The sequence below is a fragment of the Notolabrus celidotus genome, chromosome 23 (assembly GCF_009762535.1).
Source record: "Notolabrus celidotus isolate fNotCel1 chromosome 23, fNotCel1.pri, whole genome shotgun sequence".
NCBI classification, from domain to species: Eukaryota; Metazoa; Chordata; class Actinopteri; order Labriformes; family Labridae; genus Notolabrus; species Notolabrus celidotus.
The window spans coordinates 21,452,252-21,475,103 of NC_048294.1; the positions used below are offsets into that span (position 1 = coordinate 21,452,252).

At 41.7% G+C, this 22,852-nt stretch overlaps 2 protein-coding genes across 2 annotated transcripts; one reads left to right on the forward strand and one right to left on the reverse strand.

The window, feature by feature from the left end:
• The first annotated feature begins 2,614 nt into the window (after positions 1-2,614).
• LOC117807321 (ribonuclease kappa-A-like) lies at positions 2,615-5,357 on the forward strand. Its single transcript, XM_034676571.1, has 4 exons — positions 2,615-2,881; positions 3,524-3,606; positions 3,702-3,828; positions 4,907-5,357. The coding sequence occupies exons 1-4, from the start codon at positions 2,807-2,809 to the stop codon at positions 4,922-4,924; spliced, it is 303 nt and encodes a 100-aa protein (XP_034532462.1). The 5' UTR covers positions 2,615-2,806; the 3' UTR covers positions 4,925-5,357.
• A 1,572-nt stretch (positions 5,358-6,929) lies between these two features.
• Positions 6,930-21,260, reverse strand: alox12 (arachidonate 12-lipoxygenase). The gene is made up of 15 exons (XM_034676129.1): positions 20,996-21,260; positions 17,632-17,778; positions 16,077-16,278; positions 14,035-14,116; positions 13,824-13,946; positions 13,619-13,725; positions 13,378-13,550; positions 12,421-12,564; positions 12,140-12,343; positions 10,268-10,354; positions 9,965-10,134; positions 8,793-8,914; positions 8,525-8,625; positions 8,164-8,334; positions 6,930-8,075 (listed from the first exon to the last, which is right to left on the reverse strand). The coding sequence occupies exons 2-15, from the start codon at positions 17,776-17,778 to the stop codon at positions 7,896-7,898; spliced, it is 2,013 nt and encodes a 670-aa protein (XP_034532020.1). The 5' UTR covers positions 20,996-21,260; the 3' UTR covers positions 6,930-7,895.
• Between the last annotated feature and the right edge of the window lie 1,592 nt (positions 21,261-22,852).

A 22,852-nucleotide genomic window follows, 5' to 3' on the forward strand; every position in this document is an offset into this window, starting at 1 on the left:
TTCATCACGAATAGCCGTCACTGACACGTACTCACTTACTATAAACATCTATCAAGGATTTGTTACATTGTGGGATTACATAGATTAATTTGTTTGACCAGGAACTGCTTAGTGAAAGTAAGATAAACTTTAAAGTGACACCGCAGTTTTCTTTACTCGAGGTGTACACAAAATAACTACAACAATGCATTTAAAGCCTTTAAGCGCCAAATATATATCACAGAAAGATCGGACACTCCAGTATGTGATCCTTGATATGTCTAACATTCGATGGGCTTTAAATAACCGACAGCACATGAACGCACCGCAGTAGCTTCTTGTGCGGCGTTTACGTCCAGCCGTCCGACATACCGAGGATAGTTTACACATAGACCAGGAGCCTCAAACTCATTTCAGTTCAGGGGCAACATACAGCCCGAGTTGATCAGAATTGGGCCGTACTAGTAAAATCACAACATAATAACCTATAAATAACGACAACTAAATGTTTCCCTTTGTTTTAGCGCTAAAAACTACAAGTACATTCTTTAAAAAAATCACATTTAATGAACTATTCTTTCATAAACTGCTGTTGTATTTTTCACCATGATTCATTAAGCACTGAAACCTGCTGTGAACACACTAAGCACACAGGTTTCCCTGTCACCTGACGCAGTGATGCTAGCCTTAGTAGTGAAGGAGCGCACCTATGACGCACCCATATGTACGGTAAGCACATGCATAATATGAGTCTCCTTTCGAAAAAGTGGATCCACCGCTTCTACATATACATAAACTGTAGTGTTGATTGGATCTTGAAGTGCTCTAAAAAGTCTATAAAATTCAACTAGATCATGTAAACTGCAAATATTCTTTTTCCCCCTCATGGAAAAAAGTCCTGGAGCGCCAATCAGGTGCACTCCTTCAGCCGTTTGATTGTATGCGCCCTCCAGGGGACAAATTTGAATAGTTACTTTTATTGAAAAATTGCAGTAAATGTCTTCTCTGCAAGTTTTCACTAGGCAAAATCATCCCACAGGCCGAATTGGAACCTCTGGCGGGCCAAAAATCGGCCCACAGGCCGTATGTTTGACACCCTTGACTTAGACATTTACATTCTCTAAATTCATCACAGCAAACATTCAAGCGAAATAAAACCAAACATCATCACTGATGTAAATAATTCCGTTTAAATATCGAGTTTGATTTTGGAATTCCAAGTTATAAAGTTGCTGGACAACAATAACTGCGCATTTAGTGTATTTATTTGGTGTTGCAGAAAGATTAGCATCATGGCTAACCTCTGAGTTTTAGTGGCACACTGGAGAACAAAACAAGTCATAGATTTAAAAAGTATTAAAATAATGTTTTAATTTTTGAGAGTAATGCAAGGTGCTGTGTCGGTTGTTGGAAAAAGAAAAACTGCAGTTCCTCGAGTTTCCACTTGAGACTGTCTCAAATAGTGAGTAAACTCCCAACTGTCTCAATATTATGATATTAAAGTCGTACATTTTTTTAAAGCAGTGTGTAAATATCGGAGAAAAGGGTTTTTTTTGGGGTGTTACGGTTAGTCTGTATATTATTTTAAAGGGGGAAAGGAAATCAGTGACACTAAGAGCAGGAACCTGGAGCAACATGTGAAGTTATACTAAACCATAAAATAAAAAAAATTAAAATAAAATGAATCACCAGGGATGGACGGTTCAAAAAAGAAACCCAAACTAGAAACAAAAAAACGGGACATTATACTTTCATTAAAATTTCATAAAACCCCTAAACTCTAACCCCCTAAAACCCCCTAAAATATATCCAAGTCAAGTCCCTGTCATCCTAAAAAATAAACTTTATTCTTGAAATCTAAATTTTTTTCATCTGACGGGAAATTTATGCAGAGTATATGTTTAAAAGAGACAAAAGGATCAAATGAAGCACAATTATTTTATCGTTTCAGCTTAAACATGTTACAGAGAACAAACAGTCATTTTTTCCACTAATTTAAGTTAATATATTTATTTATCCTAATAATTGTAAACGGAAATGCTGAAAAAAAGTTGAATCTCATAAAAAATAGCATCACAGATGTATTATAAATCAATATATATGTTTAAGTATGTTTAAATCAATTATATGTTACAATACTTTGTTTTTTGTCATCAAATCAAACTTTTTAAAAACTTTTTCCACTTCCGGTAACTTCCGGTGTTCAGTCCATAGACTGTAAAAGAATATGGAGTAGTATCAGTGACGTCACCCATCTGTTTCTGAAGAGCTGTTTTGAGACCAATCGGCTGCGGCAGCCATATTGCTTCTGTCGAGCCAGTGTGACGTAAAGAGGCGGGCTTTGAGCCTCCTAGCCAACAGCTGCAGTGTTCCCACCTTCCCACAGGCAGCTGTGCCTCTCATTGGAAGACTGGTAATCTCAATATCTTCGAAATTGCCGAATTAGAAAAAAATTCACCCCCCTCACAGTGAGAGGACGTCGAGAAATAAGCTATTCAGACTACACTCATCTTTTGTACCAGGCTGTAAACATGTTTATTAATGCTGCAGAGATCGTCTTTTCCCCATTCATGTGTATGTCACTTCCGGTACTTCCGGAGCCAGCCTCAAGCGGATCCTCGATGAACTGCAGCTTTTAACACTTCCGCATTGACTCATATTTTTAGACCGGAGGTTGCCGCTTGGTTCAGTCACAGTCTATTTTTTACAGTCTATGGTCACAGTCATCTGACCGACCAAGTGACGGTCACGTGGTCAGCAAAGTCGTCTCCCTACGAGTTCGAGTAACTTTCTGTTCCTTTCCCCCACGTAGCGAAGTGAATTAAACATGCGTGGGCTGATCTGTGGACCAAAACAGGCCGCATGCGGGGTCGTGCTGAGTTTGTGGGGGGTCATCATGTTGGTGAGTCGAGCTCTGATGCGTTCATGTGTTATAACTGTGAAGTTTTATAGACCTCTGCCAGGCGGAAACACACAACAAGTCCAAAAAAGTTCAAGGAAAGTTTACAGATTACAGATTAAACACGAGAGAGACAGGGTTTAAAATTGAGATTATTACTATTATTATTGTAGGTAACTATTGTACAAAGGTATGGATATCAATTTAAGGTGTTTAAACATCACATCCCCCGTTTGATATGTTGTAGAGAAAATGTCACATATCTTTGTCGTATAAGTTAAAGAAGGAAACATACCTGGTTTCATTTTTAATGTGAGGAAAATAAGATAAAAAAAACTTTGAATTAAAAATAAACGTTGTCTGTCTTTAAATAGTTGATCATTGTGAGATTTTCTTGATGAGGAACCATGATTTAATCTCAGCTCTAAATCCCTTCAATCACTCAGTCTCCCATGTTTACTTTTTAATCCCCCACCTTAACCTGTCTGTCTGTCTGTCTGTCTGTCTGTCTGTCTGTCTGTCACTCACTCACTCACTCACTCACTCACTCACTCACTCACTCACTCACTCACTCACTCACTCACTCACTCACTCACTCACTCACTCACTCGTCTCCTCCCTCGTCTCCTCCCTCCTCTTTCTCAGTCCATGCTGGGGATTTTCTTCATCACACACTCAGCTGTGCTGATAGAGGACGTGCCGTTTTCAGAGGAAGACATGAAGAATGAGTAAGATGTTACATTTATGTACTCAGTGCTTCATGTGAGTAGATCTGACCTGTGTTTTAGACCTTGGTGTGTTTACAGTGTGTGTTTCTCTTCAGTACCACCCCTCCTAAGAGGATCTACGAGCTCTACGATAAAGTCGGATATAACTGCTTGATCGCTGCAGCCGTCTACGTCTTCTTTGGAGCTTTTTCATGCTGCCAGATGAGACTCAACAAGCAGAAGGTGAGTTTCATTTATCCACCTGCACATTTCATTAAAACAAATGACACAAACCTCACTCTGCACCATCAGAGAAGAGTTTGAGAAAGCTGTGTGGTTATGCAAAATAATTTTAATCTAGCCTTAATCTGAGTCATTTGATGGTTTTAACTCATGTTATCGGCTATCTAATTACTTTATTTCTGTCACTGACTAAACCTTGGAAACATGTTTACACTGCTCATAGAAATATGTTCAGATTTATAATATTTTCAGTTTCCACAACCTCAACTGTTTTGGATTTTATTGTTTTGATTTTTATTCAGAAAAATCGGATGAAGAAACGTTGCATTTTTTAGATGATGATCCAAGTGTATGAAATTATACATTTTGTTGTTATTAATATAACTGTCTACCGATGTAGATGTTTCAAATAAAATAAAATATACAACTGGCATTGTAATAAGCAAATACCTGTCTGGAAAAACATAACGACCACTGAAAAATACTTTTTTGAGCGGGCAGGATACAATTATTTTAACTTTCTTTAAAATTCTGGGATTAAAGTCATAATCCTGAGATTAGAGTCGAAATTCTAGGATTAAAATTATAATTCTGAGAATAAAGTCAAATTCTCAGATTAAAGTCAAAATATTGAGATTAAAGTATGAATTATTGGATTGAAGTATGAATTATGGGATTAAAGTCATAAATCAGAGATTGAAGTCTGAATTATGGGATTAAAGTCAGATTTCTCAGATTAAAGTCAGATTTCTCAGATTAAAGTAACATCTCTCAGATTAAACAGAATACTGAGAATGAAGTCTGTATTCTGGGATTAAAGTCATAAATCAGAGATTAAAGTGAGATTAGTATTCAGACTTGTTTTTACTTTAATCTGAGAATTCCAAGATTAAAGTCAATATTCAGGGTTAAAAATCAGAATTTTTAAAACTTCTATTCCAGAGTTAAAAAAAAAGACCTTGAAAATATTTCTTGCTCGCCTACACTCCATAAAATATGTTCTCCATTGGCCCTAACCTAATATATCTGTGTTGACACTGGTGTGTAAAGAATCACTCACCTGCTTGTTCTCCTGCAGGATTACATGGTGCACTAGCGCCCCCTACTGGACAGAGGGCAGCCTGGAGGTTCAATCATTTCAGAAATCGATCACTGTGTGAGCTGATTAATGGGTTTAAATGTAACCTCTGATCAAACCTGGTGGGCTCATCTAATCATCAGAGTCTAAACTGACTGAAATCATGTTTGTTAATAATGTGAATGGTTAATTGATTTAGTCTGTGCTGTAAAAAGAGAATGTATGTCAGTAAACACCTGTGATGTTATTTATTTCAGTTAAATCCTGCGTGTGTAAGTGCCTCAGAGAAATCTCCTCTCTGTTTCTGACTCTCTCTGATTCAATGTGATAAATTAATTTAGAGCAGCGTCACAGGAACGCTGATCTGTCAGGTGGGTCTGTAGCGGTGAGATTCAGAGATTTGTTGTTTTGTGTCGATCATTTCAAACATTAAAAAACACAATGAAAACCAGGCCTCATCAGATTATTTATTCCGCTAAAGTAGCCTTTCATTTCACACCTGAAACAAATCTTCACAGTTTACAGATTACACTTCATCTTCAAGGAAACCAGAGTACAGTCATGGTTCGTTTTGAGAATGACACAAATATTACATTTTCACAAAGTCTGCTGCGTCAGGGTTTTTAGGTGTTTTTGTCAGATGTTTCTATGGTATAATGAAATACAATTAGAAGCATTTCATAAGTATCAAAAGCTTTTATTGAGAATTACACAGAATTCATGCAATAAGTCAATATTTGCAGTGTTGATCCTTCTTTTTCAAGACCTCTGCAATTCTCCCTGGCATGCTGTCAATCAACTTCTGGACCAAATCCTGACTGATGGCAGTCCATTCTTGCATAATCAATGCTTGGAGTTTGTCAGAATTTGTGGGTTTTTGATTGTCCACCCGCCTCTTGAGGATTGACCACAAGTTCTCAATGGGATTAAGATCTGGGGAGTTTCCTGGCCAAGGGCCCAAAATCTTAATGTTTTGTTCCCCGAGCCATTTTGTTATGACTTTTGCTTTATGGCAAGGTGCTCCATCATGCTGGAAAAGGCATTCTTCATCACCAAACTGCCCTTGGATGGTTGGGAGAAGTTGCTCTCGGAGGACGTTCTGGTACCATTCTTTATTCATGGCTGTGTTTTTAGGCAAGATTGTGAGAGAGCCCACTCCCTTGACCGGAAAGCAACCCCACACATGAATGGTCTCAGGATACTTCACTGTTGGCAAGAGACAGGACTGATGGTAGCGCTCACCTCGGCTTCTCCGAACAAGCCTTCCTCCAGATGCCCCAAACAATTGGAAAGGGGATTCATCAGAGAAAATGACTTTACCCCAGTCCTCAGCAGTCCAGTCCCTGTACCTTCTGCAGAATATCAGTCTGTCCCTGATGTTTTTACTGGAGAGAAGTGGCTTCTTTGCTGCCCTCCTTGACACCAGGCCTTCCTCCAAAAGTCTTCGCCTCACTGTGCGTGCAGATGCACTCACACCTGCCTGCTGCCATTCCTGAGCAAGCTCTGCACTGGTGGTGGCCCGATCCCGCAGCTGTAACACCTTCAGGAGACGGTCCTGGCGCTTGCTGGACTTTCTTGGGCGCCCTGGAGCCTGTTTGGCAACAATTGAACCTCTCTCCTTGAAGTTCTTGATAATTGCATAGACGGTTGACTGAGGTTCAATCTTACTCGCTGCTATAAACGTCCCTGTTAGGCCCTTTTTGTGCAATGCAATGATGGCTGCACGTGTTTCCTTGCAGGTAACCATGGCTAACAGATGAGGAACAATGGTGTCATGCACCATCTTCCTTTTAAAGTGTCCAGTCACTCAATCATGACAGATTGATCGCAAGCCTTGTCCTCATCAACACCCACACCTGTGTTAATGTGTGTGACACCTGTGTGTCATTGAAATTATGTTAGCTGGTCCTTTTGTGGCAGGGCTGAAATGCAGTGGAAATGTGTTTTTGGTGATAAAGTTCATTTTCAAGGCAAAGAGGGACTTTGCAATTAATTGCAGTTGAGCTGATCACTCCTCATAACATTCTGGATTATATGCAAATTGCCATTATAAAAACTGAAACAGCAGACTTTGGGAAAATTAATAGTTGTGTCATTCTCAAAACTTTTGGCCATGACTGTATTACATTTGGCAACCAGTCTTCATTTATTTCCAGTATGAAGTTTGACTTCCTACAAAAAGGTCTCCCATTGTGAACCTTCTCACAGAAACGTGAGCTGAACCAGATTTTAATCTCCCTCTGCTGTGGGATGTCTCCTGACTCCTGCCCTCTTCCTCTCTGGAGGGTTCGTGCCATGGTGTCAGATATCTATGATCTTTTGTCTAATGTGTTTCACTGCAACAGAAACGAGCTGCGAGATGTTCTTTGGTTGCAAGTCTTGATCCGGGTGTTGTCAAGTCGTGATCTTCTTGTTTGGTTTTGATTTTCATGTTATATAAAGTTATACATTTTATCTTGTAGAGTGACGTGTTATATCTAATTTATGTCTCTTAAGTAGTTAATTGATGTCTTTTATTGATGTAATTTATCTCCTTGATTAATGTGTTTTATATCGTTAATTTATGTCTTTCTTATCTCTTTAATTAACTAATTTTGTCTCCTTAGTTGATGTCTTGTATCTCTCAAACCTACCAAATCTATCTCCTTTAATTTATGTCTTTTCTCTTGTTAATGTATGCCTTTTATTTCGTTAATTTATGTGTTGTATCTCATTGATTCATGGCACTTATTTCTTATTTTGTTAATGTTTTTAATTTTGTATATTTATTTTACTTTGTTAATGTGTTTTATCCTGTGAATTTTTGTCTTTTATTTTGTTAATTTCTGTCTTTAATTTAGTAAATGTTCGGAGTCGTCTCACAATAAAGACAAAGATATTTTAAAGGCTCAGTAAACGTCCTGGTAGCTGTAATCAGGCAGAGTGGTGTATCAATAAGTGCTGTTTATATAATATTGATCATAATAGAGGTGTGTGTGTGTGTGTGTGTTTATATCGTAATGCTGTTCTCGATGCGGCTCGGCAGCAGGTACAGGTACTTCAGCTCCTCTCCTTCATTCTCACTCAGGATGTGCTCCTCGATCTCCTTCAGCTCCGACCTGAACTTGTCAATCAAATCCTGAGCCCTCCCTTCTGTGAAGTGCTCCTCAGTGTACTGACCCAGAGGGATCTGCAGGAGGAAGAGGAGGAGGAAGAAGAGGTGATGAGGAAACAGGAGGTGAAGTATCAGGTTAGAATCAGACAGACTGCAGACTCACGGCGTCCGGCTGAGTTCGGCCCAGGTGCCAGGTGATCGCCATCTGCACGCACGACTGGCTCACATCAGGGAGGGTGTCCATGATCAGCTCCATGGTGACAGCATCCTTGTCTGTGGGAGGCGGGTGTCTCATGGTGCAGGGCGTGTTTGGGACCCAGGCGCACCAGTCGAACTTTAAAAACAACAATAGAGAGAAAGAAACGTTTACCTTTTTAGATCTTCAGAGTCTCAGAGTGAGACACTGACCTCTAAGTAAAGGTCTGTGTTTGAGTGTATAAAAGTGTGTGTGTGTGTGTGTGTGTGTGTGTGTGTGTGTGTGTGTGTGTGTGTGTGTGTGTGTGTGTGTGTGTGTGTGTTTTCACCTGTCCATTGTTGGTAGCAGCATGCTGAGCCGTGCTGGTGTGGATGATGACTGACAGCAACGTGCAGAGCTCCTCTCTGCTGCTCAGTTTACTGCTCAGCCCTGAACATAACACCCACCACAGATTATTACACGCAAACACACACACACACATGCACACTTATACACACACAGTTTTCTTGCAGCATCCTATGAGCTAAACCCGAGCTTCACACCTGTACCTGAAGCCTGGGTGTTTAGGGATGTGAGGTGATGTGTAAAGAACTGACCAAAGTGGGGCAGGTCTGTGAATCCCTCCTGGGTGATGTCTCTGATCCAAGCCTGCAGCTCCAGGTCCTCCTGAACATCCTGATCTGAGTGATAGTACAGGTGAACCACACCTGAGATGAACCTGAGATAGATAGATAGATAGATAGATAGATAGATAGATAGATAGATAGATAGATAGATACCAACAAGATAATAACTTCCTCTAACAAGATATGACTTATGAAAGGAGATAGAATTACTCATTACCACAAGATTGTAAAAAGTGCGCACAAGATAGTATCTTGTTCAGTCAAAATATTACCTTGAGCAAAGAAGATTTCCACAGGATACTCCCTTGCCTGAACAATTTAATAAATTCTTTGCACAATAAATTGTCTTGTACACACAAGATTACTGAAATTGCACATAAGATAAATTGTTCCAACAAGATATTAACTTTTGTGCAAAAGATTAGTACTTGCTCCGTCAAGATATTACCTTGTGAAAACGATATAATAACATGTTCGAAACCAGATATAACCATGTTCCATTTAAATATTATCGTGTGCAAAAAAGATGACATTGTTCCCATAAGATTATAACAAGTGCGTACAAGATCGTAACTTTGTCCATCAAGATATTATCTTGTCCAGAGAAAACAATAACTTTTTCTGTCAAGATATCATCTTGCGCAAAGAAGATAACATCTTGTTTATATCGAAGAAATCGACTTGTTCACACAAAAAAATCTAAAAAGTGTGCACAAGATTATAACTTGTTCTGGTAAGATTTTATCCTGTGAAAACAATATAATAACTGTTTTTTACCTTGTGGGCATAAGATTTTTCTGTCAAGATATTATCTTGTACAAAGAAGATAACATTTTGTTCCCACAAGATTATAGCATGCAGAAGATAACTTGATCCCACAAGATATAAACTTTTGTGAACAAGATTTTTTTATCCATGAGGATATCTTTGAGCACACAAAATAATACTTGTACCCACAAGATAATTATATTGTGTGCTCGGGTTAATATCTTGTGCGCACAATATAAAACTTCAGGGCTGTAAAATGTGTCATATCACAAAAACACAAAAATGCCCTTACATCCTTCAGGGAGAAAAGATGTGTGCATTTGTGTGTGTGTGTGTGTGTGTGTGTGTGTGTGTGTGTGTGTGTGTGTGTGTACCTGTGTAAAGCATCCCACAGCAGCAGTGTGTGTTCTCTGTAGTGATATTTGTCTAGGTGTGTGACTCCTCTGTCGGCGAAGTCACACTGAGGCTGTAGCGAGCGATACGTCAGCACCTTATACTCTCTCTGAGCCAGGACCATCAGACCGTCTCCACCTGTGGACACCACCTGAGGACACACATACACACACACACACACACACACACACACACACACACAGTCACCAGTGTTTCATATGAGACACAAAGATGAAGTAGTTGAGGAGCAGTCAGTGTGTGATATAGTCACATGTTTTTCTGACCCGTTTGAAGATGCCGTCAGCAGAGATGAGCTGAGTGCGCCCCCTACAGTTTATCTCCAAGGTGTAGCGCTGGTGAGGAGCCAGCAGCTGAAACAGGAAGAGACAGAAACATGTGCATACTGTGACAGAGCTAATGCTGCATTCAGGTGCACCTCAGGTGTTAAATATCTTCATACTATACAGTTGAGGCCAAAATTATAAGACCCCCAGGAATTATGGAACATTTTCCTTAAATTCTGCCCGATGTTTGCATCATTGATAAAACTTGATATAATCAAACATCCACCTGTGCTATTTGGTCGCTTTGGTACATTTTGGAATGTAAAATATTTTTTTAGGATAGCTTTATATCAAATAAAGTGAAAAGTAGGGTGGTCAAAAATACTAGCCTCCATGTGAATTTTTGCTTTTAAAACACACCTGTGCAGTCAGCTGGTTTTCCAACAACACCTGTCGGTCAATTGGCTTCCTAACAACACCTGAGCATTCAAACAGCATAAAGATATGCTTAAGGGACTCCAAACAGGGCACTTGAACACGTTGAAAGAGACTACTCATACTAACCATGCCAAAGACAAAGGAAATCAGTCTTGAGCTCAGAAGGAAGATAATTGAGGTTCATAAAAAGAGGGAAGACTAAACTATCATTTCCAGGCGTTTTACAGTTTCTGGAACAGCTGTACGTTGCATCATTGCAAAGTAGAAGGAGACAAACTTTGTTAGAAACAGACATGGGCGTGGTAGAAAGTGCAAGATTTCAAGAACTCATGAGAGGAAAGTAGTCAAAGATGTCAGCAAAAACCCCCGGACATCTGTCAAGATGATTGTTGCTGACTTGGCCTCTTTTGGAGTTGATGTTTGAAGGAACACAGTTGTGAGAGATCTTCATCATAGTGGGCTTCAGGACCATTGTCCCCAAAGAACCCCTTTACTCAAAGAGGGTACATCAGAGCCAGACTGAGGTTTGCCGTAAACATTTGAAAGGTAAAGATAAGTTTTGGAAGTCTATCTTTTGATCTGATAGAACTGTTTCGGAACATAAATGTTGTTTACGTTTGGCCAAGAAAGGGAGAGTCCTTCAACCCTAAGAACATGTTCTCAGAATTAAACATGGTGGAGGGAGCGTCATACTGTCAGGCTGTTTTGCAGCCTCAGGCACAGGGAGCCTTGTTTGGGTGCATGACATCATGAAAAATGAAGGTTATGTTGTCATTTTGTGGGATAATATGAAGAACTCTGCTCTTAGTCTAGGCTTAGGTTGGCGCTGGGTCTTCCAACAAGACAATGACTCAAAGCATACATCAAAATTGGTCCAACAGTTCTTACAGGACACCTAAACCAAGGTCCTGGAGTGGCCCGTACAGAGCCAAGTTCTCAATCCTGTAGAGAATCTGTGGCGGGTGCTCAAAGTGAATGTCCATGCTCAGAAACCATGTACTTTGGACCAGCTTGAACAGTTTGTATTGGAAGAAAGGGCCAAAATCCCAAAGATAAATGTGCCAACCTTGTTGAGAACTACTTGAAGAGGTTGTTGTCAGATGTGGCTCAGAAAGGATGAACTATTGACTACTAATGGCCAGGGGGCTAATAATTTTGGACGTGTCATTTTTATCTTTTCTTGTTTCAATTCATTGTATCAATAAAATATCCCAATCAAACTTAGTGAACATTTTGACTTTGTTATTTTGGAAGCAAATACACTATAAACAATTTTTGTTAATGGTCATTTTCATGGAGAAATGAAGGATTTTATCTGATTTTTAATTTTGGCCTCAACTGTAAGTACCAGGATGTAAACATGTTTATTTTAACATGGGCCTCTATGGGGCTGACTCCGGGAAATGCAGTTGTTTCCGTCTGGTGTATAATTACCTTGTAGATGGGGTGAACAGCAGGCAGCTGTCTCAGAGTGGCCACACAGAACACCTCTACGACCAGGTGAGTCCTGAGCAGGTGAGACAGCACCTGGAACACCTGAAACTCAGAGTGACGCACCCACATCTTAGCCAGCAGCCAGGTGAGGGGCGGGTCTCTGGGCAGGAAAATGGGCGTGTCCAAACCGGGGGTCTGCTCCAGCTGAGGAAGAGGAGGAGGAACTATTAAATGACAGATGTGATGCTGAGAGCGACAGGCACTACTGGTGAGGGATGTACCTGGATAGCGATGGGTATGAGTCCCAGGTCTGGGTGTTGGTAAAGGAGGCAGAGCGGAGCGGCGATGTATTGAGGTTGACCCCGGATGGTGTTGGTAGGAATCCCGTCTGTGATGGCAAAGTCCAACAGGTAGATGTTACCTGCCTGAGAGGATAGAAGAATAAGGTACAAATACAGGGAGTGTAGTATATTTCCCAGTATGATATTCTCCACCAAAAGTAGTATGGGAGGTAGAGCCATCAATCACCAGGCACCTCTCCTTTGGACTCGTCTACCAGTCAGACATCCTCCCTCGTTTAAGAGTAGGCTTCAAACTTTCCTTTTTGATAAAGCTTATAGTTAGAGCTGGCTCAGTGTTGGACCAGCTCTTAGTTATGCTGCTATAGGCTTAGACTGACAAACTAGGATCCTGTCTTTCCCTCTCTCTCTTCTCTCTGCCTGTCACTTACTTTAACTCTCCCTGTCCCATTAAAGTTACTAACCATAGACCTTTCTGGAGTCCCTGAGCTCCCTTGTCTCGTAGGTTCCTCTGGATCTCCGCTTTAGACAGCCTGCTGCTGTAGACGTGCCAGACTCCAGCTGCTACAACTACTACGATCCCTCTCTCCACTATCATCTCTCTCTCTCTTCATCTCCCTCTATCCCTCTCTCCAACATGCTCTCAGCAGATGTGTGTCTAACATGAGTCTGGTCCTGCTGGAGGTTTCTGCCTGTTAAAGGAAGTTTGTCCTTGCCACTGTAACTTGCTAAATGCTGCAAAGTGCTCTGCTCATGGTGGATTAAGATGAGATCAGACTGAGTCCTGTCTGTAAGATGGGACTGGATCTTATCCTGTCTTGATGTTGGGTCTTTGTTAATAATAGAACATAGAGTACAGTCTAGACCTTCTCTGTTTGGAAAGAGTCTGAGAATAACGTTTGTTGTGATTTGGTGCTTTATAAATAAAGATTGATTGACCTTCAGTTCTCGGTCCAGGTGTGTCCGGGCAGCCATGGAGCTCTGAACCATGTTCGCTGTGACAGGGAAGTTCTCTGGAAGCTTCTTGCACCTGTGGATCATCCTGGGGTTCGAACCGTTCATACACTGGTACCCAAAGAAACAGTCCTCCTTCCAATGCTCCATGCAGTACTCTGAAACATTCACAGGGTCACCTTCATCGCCCCGTTCTCTAAAGAGTGAGAGGTCTGTATGTTCCTACCAGCTATGGGACTCCGCAGCTTCCAGAAGATCCTTTTGAAATCTTCCAGGTCGTCCCAGGACTTTCCAAACCTGATGGCCAGCTTCTTCAGAGACAGCTCCATCAGCCTGTAGGACAGAGGCTCAGCTCAGTCCACGTCGTCCACAGGTTAATGCATGATTTAAGTGTGTGAATGTGTGAGTGTGAATGTGTTTGTTCCACCTACGCATAGTGTAAGGAGTGCTCAAAGTCGCTCCTCTTCTCGTTGTCAAAGCGGACATCTTGTGGTAAATCTGCTTCTGTTTTAGCATCGATACACCTGGGAATCCCTGGACCCCACGTCACCCACCTGAGACACGCACACACAGTATGATCAAAATACTGACACACATGTTACACACAAACTAAAGCTGCGTGTGTGTGTGTTTATGTCTGACCTGTAGGTGGACTTCCTCTCCTGCAGCTCAGCCTTCCTGTGAGCCAGCAGCACAGGTGAGACCTCGTCCCTAAGTGTCTTTGCTGCAGGGCATGGAGACAAATGAACGATTGACGCATGACCTCGTTGAAGTGAACAAATAGAAACTTGGCAGTTATTCCAAAGCTTTATACACGCGAAGTTTTCTCGTTCAAGCAGGTCAGGATGTTAATCAGAAACCAGCTCCTTCAGGCCTCTAAACCCTCTGGTAGATTCAGGGACATGTAAAGGCTCAGGTGCTTTCTCAGTTCGCCCGACACAACCTCTAAAAACTCTAAAAACTCTCTCCTCCACACATTAACATGTGCTATTAATAAGCCTTGTCTTCACACTGCTCACATTGTGATAAAACATCAATATGAAAATGAGTTACGGGCTGCTGGATGTAAACAAACTATTGCGTCCTTTATTTCTGAAGGTTTCAAGGTTCTGACCTTTCAGAGAGGCGTTCAAAGACTAAACCTGCAGCTGTTTTAAAGAGCTCATTAATAATAAGAATCAATCAATCTTTATTTATATACTGGCCTTAAAGGTAGTCAGTGATTTTGTTGAGTCCTTGGACAAAATGGAGCACTGTGAAGCCCTTTTTATTGACTTGTTGAAACCTTTGATTCTGTAGACCATGTGAAATGACCATTATGAAAGAGACTACTCAGTATTGGACTGTCTGAACAATCCGTCTGTTGGTTTGAAATTATTTATCGAACAGGTCACAGTGTATGCGACTGAAGGCATCACCTCCAGTCTCTAGGCATAGTAAATTGTGTGCCCCAGGGCTCTGTCTTGGGACCATTGTTGTTCACAATTTATATTAACGGTATTGGTCATAATGTTCCAGACACAAACTTTCATGTCTATGCAGATGATACAATTATTTACTGCTCTGCTCCGATACATTATCAGGCACTCTGTCACTTACAAGAAGCTTTCAATACTGTGAAAGACACCTTTTGTGAGTTAAAATTGTTATTGAATCCTGATAAAACAAAACTCATCTGACCGGGTGACCCCTGCGGAACTTCTGGCCTCTGTATGGCGCAGTGCCAGTCCTCCTGGGACTTGAGGTGTAAGGCCAATCGTCAGAGGGAGCCATATTGCTGCTGTCGAGCGATTGTGATGTAAAGAGGCGGGCTTTCAGCCTCCTAGCTAACAGCTACAGTGTTCCCGACTGTCAATCAAATCACATGTACAGTGTGTGCCGATCCAGAAATGAGCTTTCCATACAACACTTGTTTTTTGTACCAGGCTGTAAACATGTTTATTTCTGCTGTAAAGTTCGTCTTTTTTTAATTGGTGTGTATGTGGTGTCCGTTACTTCCGGAGCCAGCCTCTAGCAGATCCTTGATGAACTGTAGTTTTTGGCACTTCCGCGTTGGACATATATTTTTAGACCGGAGGTTGCCACTTAGGTGTTTGTCGGTTTTGCGCCTTTAAAAGGGTGTCATCACCAAACTGCTTCCTAATTGTTCGGCTTGGCCTAGACACTTGAGGTGTGCATAGTTTGGTGTGGTCTGGACATTGGTGTGTGCGTCAGGCAAAAGAGTTAAGCTGTCCTTTTTCACCTGCTTGATGTATCACATGGGGCGTATTAATTAGATGTCTCTGTTCGATTTCTTGTCCCCCCCCACCCCCCCGTAGAGCACAGCTGGTGTGGCTGCAGGGGGAAAGTGTTGTGCTGCAAAGGAGGTAATTGAACCCAAACAGTATTGCTGGCGTGGTGGTCCGACACCGCGTGGAGTTTGGGCTCCGATTGGCTGTGGGTGTGTGCCTGATGCAGCGGAACATTCAGATACGCGTTTCCAGCTTCAAATTTACTCCGTGCAACCACTCTCCCTTGCAACCTCGGGAGGACGCCGGCTTTAATCGGCCGCTCTTTGTTAGGTTATCCCTTAACTCTCTTAATACATACTTTGTCCACAGGGGGGATATGGCCTGTGATTTATTGAGACTAGCCGTCAGGATGTCGGGACCCAACACAGAACTCTACTGATGAGCTGAGCTTACCTGTTCCCTCTCTGACCTCCAACTTGACGTCTCCTATCAACCAGCGAAAACACGGGAAGGTCAGCGGTTTGTCGCCCCCTGGAGTCTCCACAGTGACGTAGCGACAGAACCAGTTATCCTCCACCCAGTACCTCTGTTTCTCCAGTCTGACCAGCAGCAGGGAGCCTAAAGGTGCCGGGCTGCTCACCTTGTACTCATCCACCTGATGGAGAAAGATATAAGTAACAATAAGCTGTGAGAGCGGTAAACATTCAATCTAACTATCAGCCCCTCAGGTGAGACACATTTCAGGTGTCCTGCTTTACCTGAGGGGGATTCCTTCACGGCAGCAGCCCTCTCTGACGCCACATCACTCTACCTGACGCTCTTACACCTCCTCTCACCCTCAGCCAGCAGCAACCTGAGACTCTTTGGACACACCAGAGGGCAGAGATATCCATCTACCTGTTTACATTCCAATCCCTCACCTGTGGTCACGGCCTCTGGGTGGGAACACAGAACGAAACCCCAGATAGCCGAGTCAGGAATGTGTTTCTCATGCAGGAGCTCAGTCAAACAATTAGAGCAAAGGGCTCAGATGTCGGGTGAGCAGGTCCAGAAGAGTTCATAACACCTACAGTAAAGCTGTGTGGAGGAGGGGTGATGGTCTGACACCTTTTCTGAGGCCACTTAGATCCAGCAAGAGTTCTTCTTTAGTCTGAACCATGCAAAGACATTTCAGCCTATCGTACGGTGCTAAAACAGCATAATGGATTCCTATGATAAGACATGCAAATTGTGGAATGATGCAAATTTAATAACACATGCAAAAATAAAGAAGTATAAACAACATAAATACATCGCTAATTTAAAATACATGCTGCACATTTCTGCATTTGTTTGTGAATCTGCATGATTTCAGAATTTGTAGTTTGTTTCTTCACAGATATCTGGGCACTTAGTTATGCTGCTATAGGCTTAGACTGACACGCTCGGATCCTGTCTTTCCCTCTCTCTCTTCTCTCTGCCTGTCACTTACTTTAACTCTTCCTGTCCCATTAAAGTCACTAACCATAGATCTTTCTTGTAGTCTCTAAAAGTAGTATGGGAGGTTGAGCCTTCAGCTATCAGGCCCCTCTCCTTTGGAATCATCTACCAGTCAGGGTTCGGGAGGCAGACACCCTCTTTACTTTTAAGAATAGGCTTCAAACTTTCCTTGTTGATAAAGCTTGTAGTTAGGGCTGTCTCAGGCTTGGACCAGCCCTTAGTGACGCTGCTATAGGCTTAGACTGCTGGGGGGATTTACACACTTGGAACCTGACTTTCCCTCTCTCTCCTCTGTCTGCCTGTCACATTAAAATTACTAACCAAAGACCTTTCTAGAGTCCCTAGACTTTGTCTCGTAGGTTCCTCTGGATTGTAAACATGTCCTGAGGATCCTTAAAAAATAGTTCAAAGATGCTACAAAGGACGGAGATAACTGTCCTGGACTAATCTGCTGGGCCTGCAGTTGACACAACACGGTTCCAGATGAGTGAAAAAAAGGATGGACCCAGGCTTACATCACAGTACTTACTGCTCCTTTGCAGAAGTCCAGTCCAGGGTTGTCCAGCAGGGTGCGCTCACTCTCTCCTTTCTCCCCCACCAGCGTCACATAGACGTAGTTGTTGGTGCCGGAGTAATCTGATGTTCCTGTAGCGACTGTCACCGTGTAGACCTCCATCTGAGGACACAAACACACGAGAGGATGGATGGGTTTGTCTCTTTCTTTGGGACTCAATGTAGGAGGCAGCCTCTAGTGGACACTCAAGGAACTAAGGACATTTTATGCTCAGGTGTTATAAGTAGTGGATTCCCCTGGCTTTCTGTACCCATTACTAGAAGGTGATAATGCTGGAGGTCATACTACTGTCACACATACTGTCTCATCAGGTGGAAGAGGAGCTGTTCTGGTGCATCTTTGTGTTTCCTGGTTAGCACATAATAAAGTTTATGACAACCAGACATTACAGTCTGGTTCCTGTTACAACATGCTTAACCACAGCAAGCTCCAAAAACAAATACTGTACGGCCACTGATACAAGCAAAGATCAGCCTGTTCAGGACCTGGACTTCAACTACATGTGTGACTTCAACTACATGTGTGTCTAATATTAGTCTGGTCCTGCTGGAGGTTTCTGCCTGTTAAAGGAAGTTTGTCCTTGCCACTGTAACTTGCTAAATGCTGCAAAGTGCTCTGCTCATGGTGGATTAAGATGAGATCAGACTGAGTCCTGTCTGTAAGATGGGACTGGATCTTATCCTGTCTTGATGTTGGGTCTTTGTTAATAATAGAACATAGAGTACGGTCTAGACCTTGATTGATGATGATCGATAACATCCAACACCTCTGGTCTGAGCCGGATAACTGGCCTTACATTAACCTTATTGGCCTTAATTTTTTTGTATGTCCTGAAGTCACAATGAAATGCAACTAAGGACACTTTGTTTGAAGATCAGGATCTCCTAACTCTGATTCAAGCAAGCTCGAAAACTTCCTCCACAGGCAGAAACCTCAAGCGGAACCAGAGTCTACATGGACAGCTATGTTTTTACTCACACACTCATGAATTTTTGGCCACCATCTCTGTGCTGCAAATGCTCCAGTGTGACAGTCACACAGTGAATGTATCTCACTTATCCTGCTGTGTTCAGCTCACCCTGACTTTCTGTGGAACCTTTACCCGGGGGCTGCAGGTACAAGGCCAGGTAAAATCAGAGAGAAAAACTTGTTTGGTTCACATGTATGTGCTCGAGGCTCTAAAAACCTGACTCTGTTGCATCTCAGGATGGATTTCCAGATTTAGAGTGAGCTCAAATGTCAGAGATCTTCAGAAACAAGTGAGCACAACATGTGAACACAGGTAGTTTGATAAAAAAAAAGACAAATAACTTCGGATCACAACAGTTTATTTCTTACAGTGTGAGGTGTGTTTGCTATGATAATTGTTCCTGGTAATCATTTGAATATCATTCCAAGAATAACCAAATACGTAAATCATAGAGACACCAGTGAGCAGATGAACAGCTGATATGATGTCATCAGGTGAGTCAGTCACACACCTGCTGCTGGGATCATGAGACACATCAAGTCTTCATTGAGAGCTGATCTTATAAGGAGGGAAATGAAGAGTAAAAACCCAAAGATTCAAAGCAGAATAGAATGGAATGGAACAGATCAAAGCAGAATAGAATGGAATGGAATGGAACAGATCAAAGCAGAATAGAATGGAATGGAACAGATCAAAGCAGAATAGAATGGAATGGAACAGATCAAAGCAGAATAGAATGGAATGGAACAGATCAAAGCAGAATAGAATGGAATGGAACAGATCAAAGCAGAATAGAATGGAATGGAACAGATCAAAGCAGAATAGAATGGAATGGAAAAGATCAAAGCAGAATGGAATGGAATGGAACAGATCAAAGCAGAATAGAATGGAATGGAACAGATCAAAGCAAAATAGAATGGAATGGGTCCTGTTCATCAAAGCCAAATAACAGTGATTCATTCTGGACAGAAAAAGCGACACAAGGGATGACCATATACATGTCAAACTAATTTAGCGTAAAGGAGTCGGTCACATGTCCCCTCTGCCTGTTGACACTGTGGTAAAAACTCTCTCTATAGCTAATTTCTCTATTTAAAACAACTGTATGGAAGCTGCTAGCTGTCTGCTAGGTGTTATCTGTCTGTACCAGAAACTTAAAAAAACAAAAAATATGATAAGGCAGGCAGAATGGAAAAAAAAAACTCTGATAGTGTGAGTCAACTATGATGGAGTATTAGTGCCACCATGTAGAAATTAAAAAAGATTTCAAGATGAAACCTTTAAATATACAAGAAAAAGTCCTACATTAACCAGAAAGAAGCTGTGAGGCTTCAGTTGATTTATATGAAGGCTAAAATAACACATCTCTACATGTTCACATATTTCTATAATTTCATATAAATTTACAACTTTAATCCTGTAAATTGACATGCTTATTCTAGTACATTTATGACTTTAACCGCGTAAATCTGCAACTTTTTCCTTATGACTTTATTCTCATATATGACAGAGGATTAGGGCCAAATTACAGAACAAAATGAGATTAAGATTTCAAGAACTAAAGCAATAATATTATGAGAATGAGTCCTAGTGTTGCTCAGTTCCCATATTACCATCCCTACACGTTAGATCATCTGCTCTCATCTCTGTACTTCTGCAACACTCAGCACGTCTTGTACAAACCTAACGGCTCCTATTTTTATGGTTATTACACTTCTCTTATATTTCTCGAGTGCTGCTGTTTAATTTGTTTGCTATGTCTCTTCTAGTTTTCTTTACTTCACTTTTCTTTACTTTGTGTGAACCCGCTTTGATTGTGACTCTAACTGGATCAGTTTCCAGCTGGTGTTAGTCTCTAACTCGCCTCCTGTCCTGCTTCTGGAGCCCCGAGCTGAAAATGCAGTCAGCCCTGTGTTGAACTAACACAGCTGGTATACCAAATACAGAGATGTGTGTTTCCATCGCAGTGTGTGTGTGTGTGTGTGTGTGCGTGTGCTATGTGTGTGCGTGCGTGCTATGTGTGTGCGTGTGCATGTGTGCGCGCGCGTGTGTGTGTGCGTGTGAGTGGTAATACAGAAAACAGATCTCCCTCAGTGCTCGGGCAGATTCCCCAGTTGAAAACACTGCAGAGTTATTTTGACTGTGCAGGGATGATTATCTGATTATTAACAAAAAAATTGAATTACTAAAGGTCTTTTTTTTTTATGAAAAAACAGATTCATGTGCTTATGAAAAAAAACATGGAGTTCAAACTCTGGGAGGAAGCTTTTAAAACTTTTATCATTGTCAGATTTATGCGATCGAATCCAATCTTCATGCTTTGACACCAAGAAACTTCAGAAAACTCACCTCAGTGCAGATCAGAGTCCTCCTCTCCTCCGCCTAAAGATCTCCTTTAATCTCCGTTTGTTTTGTAACTTCCCTCCCTTCTTTCTCTCTCTCTTTCTAAAAGTCCTCACACATCTGTAAATCCAGCAGCTCCAGCTTTAAAACAAAGTCCTCTACTGTGTCCCTGCAGACAGGAGTGTCTCCAACACTCCCTGCTCTCTCTCTCTCTCTCTCTCTCTCTCCCTCTGTCACTCCTCTGTTACCTCACCACGCACACACGCACACACGCACACACACACACACACACACACACACACAGGTACACACAGACACACAGACACACACAGACACACACACACACATACACACAGAGTATGTTAACACACACTCGAGTAGAGAGAGTTGCAAAAGGGAAGTTGGGTCAATGTCAGTGCAGCTGTGTCAGATAACAGAGCAGCTGAAAAAACTCAGTGTGAAGGAGAACAATGAGCGAGGTGATGCTGCAGTGTGAGAGGAATAACACACACATCATTAAATCATGATTCAGAACATTTAATCTTTGCAGAATTTAAACACTGAGGCCTGTTTGCTTTGTGTCACAATGTTGACTTCAGTTCCACTTTTCTCTCTCAGAGCTCATCCATCACTTCACAGGCCCCCCCTCCCCCTCTGTCTGTATAAACTACATGTAAACACATTCTATACAGAGGGAGGGGGGTTTCAGTGATGAGTAGAAAACACAACTATATTCATGCTTACATAAGAAACAAAGTTTCTAATGTGTACTTAAAGTCAGACCTCTGTGGTATGTCTCAGTTTCCTCCTGAGGTCTTGAACGCTGTACGTTATGTTACATAACATACATATTCAGATGTAAAGGAGCCCTGTGGCCCCCTGAACGAGACTACAGCAGTCCACTACAGTAAAACACTAAACTACAACATATCTGAATTTAAAGGACTGCTGGTACTTCTGATGTCAACAATGAGTAATTATTAATAGTTTAATCAGCAAGGTTTTGGAAATCCCACCCTCTCTCTGTTATAGACCATTAGCGGAAGAGAAGACAGATGATGTAAGAGCTCTCCCTGGTGGCCAGTCAGCCGTGGTCATACTGTGTAGACTTTACTGACTGTTACATCCAAATTCCACCAGATCTGTGTCAAGTCCATCTCCAATCCGTCATGGCACCAGATCTGATAGGTTTCTATTCTAGTCAATGTGTTAACTTCCACTGGATCCGCTCCGTTGCGTTCCGGCTGCATCTCTGATCAGGCAGGTCTGAGTCCTCCGGATCAGATACACAAGACTTCTATTTTGGCCAGATGCCGGAGCACGATGCATCAATCTCTTTTTTTTTTTTTTTTTTTTTTTCTTTTCTCTTTTTCTTTTTTTCTTCTTTTCCTCTTGTCTGCATATATATTTCTGGTTTGTGTCATGTTTGTCACAAACTGTCAAATATTCATGCAATTTATTCTTGCAGCAAAAGAAAAGAAAGAAAACCTTTTTCTTCTGTGCTTGTGACTGTGTGCATGCAACCATCACCATCCCTCTTAGAACTCTGGCCTATCTTTTATTGGCAGCTAATATCATGTTCTGTAAAAGATGGCGTGCACACCTAGGTGGGCCAAAAAAAATAAAAAAAATAAGAGAAAGTGAAAGAAAGATTACATAAGGATATACAAAGGGACAGGGGGAGAGAAGGAGAGAGAGACCTTACACACTTAGATAGAGAGGGACCATCTCACCATGATGCCAAAAAAAAAAAAATCTGTGGGGTGATACTAATGATTAAGCAACCCTTAGTGTCCACAATCATTACTGAAGCTTGGGTCGCAGAGGGTTGCCGCCGTGCTGTGTTCTATTTGTGTAACAAGA